The sequence below is a fragment of the Scomber japonicus genome, chromosome 19, assembly GCF_027409825.1.
Source record: "Scomber japonicus isolate fScoJap1 chromosome 19, fScoJap1.pri, whole genome shotgun sequence".
Classification (NCBI taxonomy): domain Eukaryota; kingdom Metazoa; phylum Chordata; class Actinopteri; order Scombriformes; family Scombridae; genus Scomber; species Scomber japonicus.
The window spans coordinates 7,362,282-7,373,230 of NC_070596.1; the positions used below are offsets into that span (position 1 = coordinate 7,362,282).

Consider the following 10,949-nt stretch of genomic DNA (forward strand, 5'->3'; position numbering starts at 1 on the left):
TTTTTCTTTTTTTTTTTACTCATAATGCCAACTGATTAAAGTGTTCATTCATTCTCCACACTCCTCCAGGATTGACCCCCTTTCGGCCAGTATTGTTGTACAGTCTCAATATCCCAACATATTTTCATAATCATAATCTGTCATTTTCTGTTCATTTTCTCTGATCAGATGAAGTTTGTTCAGTCCTCAGAAGGTTTGATTGAGACTTTTTCGTCTTTTATCAAATTAATTCCGGGATTAAATGTGTTTTTGTTTTTTGTTTTTTGTCTGGAGTCTTGGATGTTTAAATGTCTTTGCACTGTCATGCTTTTTTAGCTTTGTTTTGCACCTCATGAGAAGGAACAGAGCAGGCGGCAGAGGAAATGTGCACTTAAGAGAACACAGAAGTCTGGTTTGAAGAGTTTTGTTTCGAAGCATTTTCTCTCTACTGACACAATTGGAGAAAGATTGATGAGTAGATGAGAATATGGAGTCTCTGGTGGATATTTTCTTTGGAACAGAATTCCACGACCACTTGTGTCCTCTGTTTGCCACTGCCTTGCATCAGAAGTCTTATGATTGTCGGCCTTTGTCGTTGTGACCACGAGCAGTAGCACACATGTAGGTTTCCACACAGGTCCGGTCTCTTTATCTCCATCCTAAAAAACGGATGTAGTTTTTTTGTTTTTTTTTAAAGAACCATGCCAGTAATCCTTCACATTTTCCTACAAATCAGTCTATACTATACTGAGAACCACTTTGTCAACCATGCTGCTGTGTTTCCACAAGCTTGAATGTATTTTTATTGCGTAACCACTCACGGTGTCCATTGATTTCCACTAGATTTCTTATGGTATGAAAATTTGCGACTTTTATTACTAAACTCAACTTTGCCTCAATAAAACAAACCAATTTTGCATTATTTGGTTTTAGATCAGAGTTCAGTGCTAAACACTGAGTTCTACAGGCGCATTTCAGCAGGTACCAAGGAAGTATTGGAGGTTTAACACCTACCACTGTGATGCAGTGCAGACTTCTTTAAACTACCCTACTCTACAGTATATGCCTGTACAGCTGGCAAAGATAAGACATCAAGGCTTGATTGTCACTGAGTTTCAAAGTCTACTAATCTTCATAGCAAAGGATATCAATACAATCAATGGCTTCTCCAAACAGCTGGAAAAACACAACTGTATGGCATGCACCTGAAACTAGAAACAATGTATAGATGATTTGTAGTGAAAAAAAAACATTGGTAATGTCCTTTAATTTGAATTTGGTCTAAAGAAAGTGGACTGGGACCTGCTGTGGATCCATCTGTGGTAACTGCTGCCTTCACCACAAAGAGCAAAGAGGACGTCAACTCTTTGTGGGGAACTTTTATTTTGTAGGTGTCGTTGTGTTTCCCCTCTGTCTTTCTGTGAACCGAAGGACCAAAGAGGCACAAGAGTTCACTGTGGGTCATTTTCCCACCACTCATCGTCTTGAATGACACCAGCAAGAACTTTTCACGACGGCCATTACCGGGAACACAGAAAAGAAAAAAAAGACGACTTCTGAAGTGTAACGTGTGGCGGTGGCGTAGTAACGCTTCGCCTCGCAGTGTTTTCCCCATCTGTCTCCTCCTGTTGCAAAGTGAGCAAGTTTGTGTTGGTCACACTGTAGCGACTCTGTGGTAGAAGCTCCATCTCATCCCCCCACCTCATTTACTTTTCCCCCCCTTCGTCTGTAAATCTACATCGCAGCAGATGTGCTTACTCTGAAGTTATTGTCAATGATTTGGGCAGATAAAAAAAAAAGTGATGTCATACTTGTACAAATGAAAGCTCAATAAATAGAAGACTTGAACAAATGGAAATAATGTCTGTGTCATTTCAGGAAGTAAAAAGGGACAAAGGAACTTTTTTTTAATCTAGAGGAGAGAAATGAGTCACACAGTTGTTAAGAAACACATTTATTGAAATAAAGCATTTACAAATCAATAAAATATATTACAAATAATCCAAACTGCATTAAAAGTGTAGAGTCAAGTGTGCTGCTGGGGTCCAAAAGAGTTCATTGACCTTTCATCTGCATTAGTGGTCTTTCCTACGAGGCTCTGTGGCTTTACTGAGGTTTCCCGCCTCCTGCTTCAGGACGCTGAGAAGAGACTGTGAACTCTCCAAGATCTGAAAGAGGGACGAAAAAAAAAAAGGAATCACGTGAAATTGACTGAATAGATAATAAGATGCAGAAGAAGTGTGGTGTTTTCTGTTAGAAAATGGTTTGGGTGTTGCCGGCTGCCTTGTTGTTTTTTAATTAGAGCGGCGTTGGAGAGTGTTTGTTTAGTGTGAGTGCTCAGGGAGTTCAGCATCAGTGAGTGGGGATGTGCTTAGTGAGATGAAACTGCTGCAAAAAGGACAACACGGTGGTGCGTTGCTAACTGTAAAGTAAAAACAACTGAGAGAAAAAAAAAGTGGTGCACAAAAATGCAGCAGAGTGAGTTCAGCATCCTGAAAGCTGTGAACTGCTGCTGTGGTTTAACTTTAAGGTGTTATTTCCATCATCTTTGGTCTAAAACCACTTTCCAGTATATGTTTGAATTGTAAATGTACATTTTAAAGTTTTTGTTGGTTTCACTGTGCTACATTGTTCACAGAAGTTAGACTTTCTTTTTCCTAGAAAGATTTTAAAACCTCTAGTTTTTAAATCAAATGTGGAAAAGAAACACCTCAGTCTGAAAAAAAAACAAGGAAAATGTGATCAAAGCTTTTATAAACACTTTAACTTGATAGTGTTGGATTCATAAACGTGTTAATCAAGGCCTTACTGATCCATATAGTAACTAATTCCCATATTTCCTGAACACTAGAAGCTAAAAACAGACTCTAACCTGTCAGTGTTCCATCAAAATCTACATACATTTCAGTGTGCTTAGGTCAAAATGGGTCCCATAGTCTACATGTTTAAGTGTTGCTGGGCAGCAGCAGTTTAACACACAGACCTTGGTGTAAGCAGCCTCGGTCTCTGCGATGGTGCGGTCGAAGGTGGCGCGAGCGGCGAGCCTCTGTGCCAGGCTCTCGTTGACTCTGCTCAGCTTCTCAGACAGGACGCGGATGTCGTGCTGCAGCCGCTCCTTCTCCTCTTCCTCCTGCTTGATCTGATGGTTCAACTCCTCACGCTTGGAGCACAGGTCCTCGATACCTGATGGAGGCACACACAAAACAAAAAAGGTTTATGGTTACCAGAGTCTGTCTGCATGGGCTGAGGACAGCAACAGATGGTCCTGTACCCACCTGTAGATGGGGTCTTACTTGAAAAACTACACTGTAAATTGTAGCAAATTATATATAATAATCACATGAAACTCTTGGGGGTGAGTTTAGCTTCTGTCCGACACAGTAACATTCTAGTGTAATTAATGGATCTACCGAAAGCTTTAGGATCATCATTTTGATTGTATATCAATTATCATCCAAAAGTTACAAATATTTTCTGGTTCCAGCTTCTCAAAAGGCGAAGTTTCACTGCTTTATGATAACATTTAATATCTTTGAGTTGTGGACAAGACAAGCAATTTGAACACGTCTGGTCAATATGCTGATATTTGATAGACATATAAAAAGAAATCAACAGGAATAAAACAATTGTAGCAGACAGATTAATGACATTCTAAAAAAAGAAGATATTTATCAAGCATTCAAGTCTCAAGTTTTTATATAAAATATCAGATTTTTGCTCTAAACCTGGGAAAATTTTGAGATATTAAATGCATGAATCTGCACTCACTGCTGACACTTTAGGTTTTTACCCTACTACTATAACACATATATTTGTACATACAATACATACATATATTTATTCATATACTATAAGTAGAAGGACACATGAACACCACACTTTACATGTATGCACTCATGTTTTATACTTATTATTAAACATTCCTTACTGCATTGTCAATGTGCTGAACCCTCAGACTTTTCTTTACTCATATAATGAGATGTAACAGTAAATAACTTGAACTAAAGTAGAAGTCTACTCTAAATGGAGTCTGGTATACCACATTGGCTAGCAGATCAGAAACACAGATTAACAAATGACAGATGGCAAGTGTTAATATATTTCTTTCTCAGAGACCAAAATGGAAGCTTTGGCTGTACTTTATTAATTGATTGGTTGATTATTGGAGAGGATAACCCTGTATTTAGTGTCAAATAATAAATGTAAGCCCTATGTTGCATGGTGTGGTCTGCAGAGAGTTAAAGTCTGGATTCTAGGTGATAGACAGCATAATCTGTGCTGTTAATCAGATTGTACTGCAGAATCCTGTTGGCTGATCAGAGCTTTAAATCAAAAAAACCAGAACAGTGGAAGCTAAAGAGCAACATATCTGTGCCTCAGAAACTATTATAAAGTGAATATGAGCTACATACGAGCTAAACATATGATAATAAGAGGAAAACATGTTCTTTAATACTTCCTCTGTGGTCTACGGAGGGGGGAAGATATTCAAAAGGAGACTAAATTTAGCACAACACCCTTCAGAACCACTAGAATGCTAACTGCCAACACTTCCTATGTAAATTAATTAATCAAATTAGGTATTGACAAGAAAAAACAAGCGACTTACACTTGACAAGTTCATTGTTGTAGGTCTGCAGAGCAGCAGCTTGTTGGGTCATGTCGGAGTTCAGCTAGCTTCACCTTAATATCAGATTAAACCGCGACTTTGTACTTTTTTAGTTGTTAGCTGTTAGCCGTTCTCTAAACACGCACAGCCGGCTAGCTCGTCATTTGTACCGTGTATATACGGATATAGAAGCGGGTCAGACAGATAAAGATACAGCCGTCTATCCTCAGTAAGTGTTTCAGATAAAGTGCTCCTACATGGCGGGTTGGTTTCCCAGACAACTCCTCTTCATCTGCTTTATTTTTTTAAAAATTCTACTTCTTTAGTCTTTATTAGCGTTGGCAACCAGCTTATTGACGCATTACCGCCACCCACTGGACCTAATGTGGAACAGCAATTAGTCAGAAAAAATATAAATACATTAAAACAAACAAAAATACAAAATTCTGTGACTTTTCAGGTTTCTGTCATTTATGCAATCAGTTTTCATAAGGCTCTGCCTAACAGATTCCCAAAGGTGAGATCAAGTTTGGCTTGTTATTAGGCCCCTTTGTTGCCTATTGTAACTGTTACATGTTTAATGGTTTCTGTTCCATTACATTGAGTGCACAGTCCAGTGGGGTGCTTACCTAATTGGTAAAGTGTGTGATAGAGTCCTGTGTGTAGGTTTGGATTATTTTCTCCGCCTCAGTTCCTGCCCCTAGTTTTACTCATACCAACATGGTTTTGAATACTGCTAAGATGTCTTCCTGTGTCACTGATGTCCCAGTATTCTTGCCAGATTGTATGCATTTTTTCCTAGATAATAGTTTTGACCTCACCCTGAGGAATGAAACCTCCAAACCTCTTTTATGCAGTCTGACCAGTAAATGGAAAACTTCAAGCAGAATATCCTGTCCGTACGTGAAAAATTCAGGCACTTAATATACTTTTAAGTGCTGACAGACTATTAGAGGCAATTATTACACTGCACTGGTTGTTTTCTTCTTCCACCCATTGCAGTACTAATAGCATTTATTATAGTCATTTTCTGGATTTTACTGTTTGCCATTTAATGTGGTCTTGTGGTTACCTAACATCTCAGAAGAGGAAGCAATTTTATTTAGTACTTATCACTGCAGATAAATTCAATGTGTTTTACATTAAAATACTCAGCACACCCACACAAAGACAAACTCACAAACTACACACACACACACACAGCTATGTACAGACTTATAGTAACTAATCATCATCCTGAAAATAGAAAGGTTTTCAGTTTGTTTTGTCTTTTCAGCTTCCCTGCACACAGTTGTGACAGAGCTCAGGTTTCACAGATTGTTCCAGAAACACAGGAATCAGAGTAAAAGCTGTTAGAGTTAGAAAACCACCAAATGTTGAGAGGTCTGGTTTCATCATAAACAGTAGTGAGCATGTTAGAAATATAGCTTGTAGTGATGAAAGAAGTATTCACATCCTTTAAGTAAAAGCAGCAGCACCACACTATAGAAATACCCGATTACAAGTAAAAGTCCTACATACAAGATGTACCATCTTAAGTAGATGTTCTAAAAAATAAAAGTTATTATTGTGCAGATTGTCATTAATTGTATTGTTGTTTTTTTGTCATTATTACATTAATGTGTGTGCAACATTTTGATGTTTGTTTGTGTATGTATTGTTCAAGTAACTACAATACTAAAACATTTTCCAAAATGTAGAAAATATATTTCTGTGTAATGTAACGAGTGTTTCCATTAAAGTAGAATTTGGGTTGTTATGGTGCTGTAGGGCTGAAGCATGCTGACAATGTAAGTGCAATGTCACTGGTTTTGAGTCAGATCCAGGGCCTTCGTTACAAGTCCCCTCCCATTTCTCTCCCCTCAAACAACGACTTTGAAAACTGGTTCATTTCATTTCAGTCATGATACCAAGAACTGAGGAAATAGAGGAATAGAGAAGTTAGAACAAGCATAAGGTGTAAACACAGGTGAACAGAAGACTCATACAGGTAGAGATAATGACTGGTAAGGGGGAAAGAGTAAGCCAAAGAGGACATCTGGTGGTGTAACACAGACACAATCAAAGGAAACAGTGAAGGTTGGTGAGGGATGTTTTGTCCTTTGTTGAGTGAGATGTATCAGTTGAAGCATGCTTACTTTAATAGATCAGGCCTTCTTTCAGGAAACTTGATATTACTTTTTTTAAAAGAAAGTTTAAGTAGACTAGACCTAAATTACCATAGAAACATATCCTTCCAGACCAGACTTTTCAGGTTTTCAAGGTTAGCGTAAAAAGTGTTATTTGTGGAGGTAATGATCCAAATTACTCAAATTCAAACTAAGACCATTATCAGCCTGCTTAATATTATACGTTTAATTCAACTGGAATTGTTACAATAGTGTTATTATTGATTTCAGTTTTATGTAAAAGTGATTCTCCCCTTGTTTGTAATTTCCCTTTTCTGTAGACTCCTTGTAATTTCACCTTTTAACACCAGTACACTATGATTTTAACACTTCTCCTCACTAAATGATACAGGTACAGATACATACTAAATTATATACTAAATTAACAGAGTTAAACTAGACTTCTTCACATTATCTCCCACACTTTATAATACAGGTAAATTATATTTACTAGGTTTATCTGGCATAACAAAATACATCTTCAGGCATATGAAGCTGTCATTTGAATCCCATATATGTGTTTTCCAGTTGATCAGTATCAAAAAACAGTTTGCTTCACTACAATTTGTCCATTTTTATTGTACAGTTATTGTTCCATTTATTTTGGCGTTCATTTGGCATTATTGCTCAGTATTATTTTGGACTTACACTCTTTTTTTACATTAATGGTAGCCAATAATTAATATGAATTTTAAAGTAGGGTACTTAAAAGTAGCAACATACAATGCAAGTACTCTATCACAAGTGAAAGTCCGACATTTAAAATGTTAAGTGAAAGTATTCATTATACAGAGAATTAGCTTTCAGAGTGGATTAGTATAACTCATGCATTACATGAAAGTAGCATTTTAATGGCAGCTGGTTGAATTGGGTCTAATTTGTAACTTTAGTTTATACACAGTATGGTGCAGCAGTTTATTCTATGAAAATCATATTTTATAAACTCACAATTTCTTTGGTAAATCTATAAAGTATCCATAACTCATTTAACTAGCTGTCGGATAAATTTAGAGGAAATACTATAGGTAGCTCTGCAATGAAATGGAGTGAAGGTTTAAAGTATGAATGAGAAGTACAAATACCTCAAAAGGATCAAAGCCATCCTAGGCAACCCCTCTCATCCCCTCTATGATGAGCTGTAGCAGATGGGCAGCATATTCTGCCACAGGATTAACCCACCGAGGTGCAAGACCATGTGCTTCAGACTGTCATTTGTACCTGCTGCCATTCGACTGTATAACAGCAGTGGAAACCGTTTACTTTTACTCTCTGGCAACAGAAATCAGTCACTTTTGGCTTTACTGTACTATTTTCTATCTATCTGTACCAGTAATTTATCGTATCCCTTTATATTTTAGTACCGTATAAATGTATTTATTCTTTTTCACTCTTTTTTTATTTATATGTATTTTATTATGTTTTTTATTGCTTCAACAACTCATTTTCCCCACTCAGGATCAATGAAGGTATATTTGTTGAAGGTCTTCCTGAGTTTCTCAAAGACTCCAGCAAACAGAGTGACTATGTTCTTATTTTTCTCTCCTGTCATTGTGGTGTTTTTGCTGGATGGTTTCTCTGTTTTGACAAAGGCTCACTTTGGGTAGCCACAAGCTTTTTAAAGGCTTCCTCAAAGTGTTTGCGCTCCTTCTCTTTGCCTTCAGCACTTGTTGGAACATGGTGGTGGTTGAGGGTCCAACATCCCCCAACTTGTGTTGCAGTGGGTGGTGAAAGACAAAGAGTAATCAGTTTTCTGTAAACTTCCATATCAAGCCTCCAACAGTCCATGAAGGCCACCATGGTCCAGTTTTAAACCTTGGAGTTTTGGATGTAGTGTGCAGTGTTACCAACCAAATGAGCTGAAATGGGCCTTCCATGGGGTTTTGTCCTTGTGTGTCTTGGGGATTCCATACATGCATAAAGTGTCTTCTCAGAGGGTAAAGACAGTGATATAGTCAAAGGTTAAAGGCTTTGCACTTTTTCCAACTGTTGTAGACAGTCTATGGCCGTCTTCATATACTCATTGGTGGGACCTTCTTCAATGCTTCATATCTAGTGTCACTGAGTAGTGTAGACACTTTGTGTTTAGTACAACTTCGCATCTTTGTAATGTAATATCATATATGCAATAGGCATGAACATTAAACAATGTTCATGCCTATTGCACTGTCTATTGATTTGAACTTTGTACTTGCTACTTGTTAGTTATTTGTGCTAGAGACAGCTGATACTTTTATGCCGAACTGTTTTGCTTCTGTTTCTGTTGAAGTCGTACTTTCTGATGGTTAAGTCTGTGGTGGGTCTGTCTGACAGTTTCCTGATCCCAAAAGGACAAGACAAAACCTGCCTGTTAGTCTTCCCTTATCCTTGATGTGTTTGGATGAATGTGCTTTTTTGGTGAAATGAGAAACTTTATTAAGGACTAACTGGACAGATGCCATGCAAGTTTCCTTCATTTCAGTAATAGACCTGTTTCATTCTGGTTGAGGACTATTTATCATGATTTGGGCCCCAATGAAGGGAACTCTTAATGCTATAGCATACAATGATCATTTATGAAAAAGAAGTGGTTCAACATAGCAATGCCCCCAAGCATAAAGTATGGTCCATAAAGGTTTTTCTCATTTTGGTGTGAAAGAATTCGACAGACCTGCACAGAGGCCTGACCTTAACTCCACCCAACACCTTTAGTATTAATAACTGAAACAGCAAATGTTCAAGGTTTAGTTCTGATCACATCAATATTGTCTTACTAATATAATATTGACAAAACATTTTCAGAGTTTCAGTTATCCTTGGATTGAAAGACCAGTCCGATAATTTGGGATGGTATATTCAGATCTTGTGTTTTGAATTTGGTGGTGGATCAACAATTCTGTTTGCATTTGCATAATGAATTGTACCCTTAAGTCTTTATTGGATGTAAGTGCACCTTTATGTTTGACATTAGTGAGTATGTTTGAATGATTTAGTTAAGCTACTTATTGTGCTGTCAGCTGTACCTTCTAATTGTAATATTTTCTGCATCACATAGTCAGTATAGAAATATCAAAGAAACTCAATATTAATAGTGCAATATTAAATTGGATAAAGAGAGGCTTGGTCAGTTCATTCATCAAAGTATGAGGCTGCATGGAGGATGTTGAAGAGAGAAAGGTCACAGAAGTAACAAAATAGAATACATTATTGCAATGATCACAGCTATTATTATTAGGGATTCAAGCCTAAAAGACTGAACCCCTCTTGTTTTTGTACTAGTTTATTCCTGACAAATCATAAATTATCATAAAAATGTGAAAGACATTTTGCCAATTTAGTGGAAATTGTGTGCTGCCTAAGAAATATGACCCCAATCGCCCGGTGGTGGCACTATAACAACAAGCTTTACATTTTGGCCTATAACTTGTGAACTGTAAATTTCACAAGCAAAAATATTTTTTTCCTGGACTCTGTGGGTCCAGATGAATCAATCTGTACAAACCATGCCCATTTGCACCAAGATACATTTTCCAACCATTTTTAATTTTTTGAAAAATAAATAAATAAACTTTCTGTGGATCATTATTGGACCAGCCTCATCAATAGTTACATAAAGCTTTCTGATATCTTGTTTAGTTTTCAAAATATTGACCAATGAACAAAAGGGCTTGGCTCAGCACATAAATAGGCCAAAAGCAACAACCATTGGGCCAATCATTACAAAACTTGCAGGATGTGTCCACGTAAGTACTTGAAGCATACTCTGAAAGTTCAATTTATATCGATCACTAGGGGGCGCTACAAATGCAAAAAAAGAACGTGGTATAACACAAATTAGACTATAAATCATAAATTGTTTGTCCTGTCATTACAAAACTGGTAGGATATGATTTATAACAACATTGAACAATGTTGTGTAATGTATTGTTTTATTTAGAAATCGCTTAACAAGGGGTGCCACCAGTTTCAAACACGTGCATTGGCTTGGATCAAAATTGGCCATAAATCAATTAGACTGTCCAAACATCATCAAACATGATGGATAGTTTTAATCAAGTAGTTAAAGCTTCCAATTGTCTGTATTGGCTTGAACTACTGAATGGCCGCTTGTGGTTGCATTTATGATAGTTGACATATCATACTCTCAGGTGTGGTATTAACATTGCCTGCAAATCTATAAACGTGACGTAATCGCGGGTGGGCGGGGTTTACGTCCA

The 10,949-nt window shown here is 37.2% G+C and overlaps 1 protein-coding gene across 1 annotated transcript; it reads right to left on the reverse strand.

The window, feature by feature from the left end:
- Nucleotides 1–1,996: 1,996 nt before the first annotated feature.
- ssna1 (Sjogren syndrome nuclear autoantigen 1) lies at nucleotides 1,997–4,885 on the reverse strand. The gene is made up of 3 exons (XM_053340254.1): nucleotides 4,589–4,885; nucleotides 2,963–3,162; nucleotides 1,997–2,147 (listed from the first exon to the last, which is right to left on the reverse strand). The coding sequence occupies exons 1-3, from the start codon at nucleotides 4,638–4,640 to the stop codon at nucleotides 2,055–2,057; spliced, it is 345 nt and encodes a 114-aa protein (XP_053196229.1). The 5' UTR covers nucleotides 4,641–4,885; the 3' UTR covers nucleotides 1,997–2,054.
- Nucleotides 4,886–10,949: the final 6,064 nt, after the last annotated feature.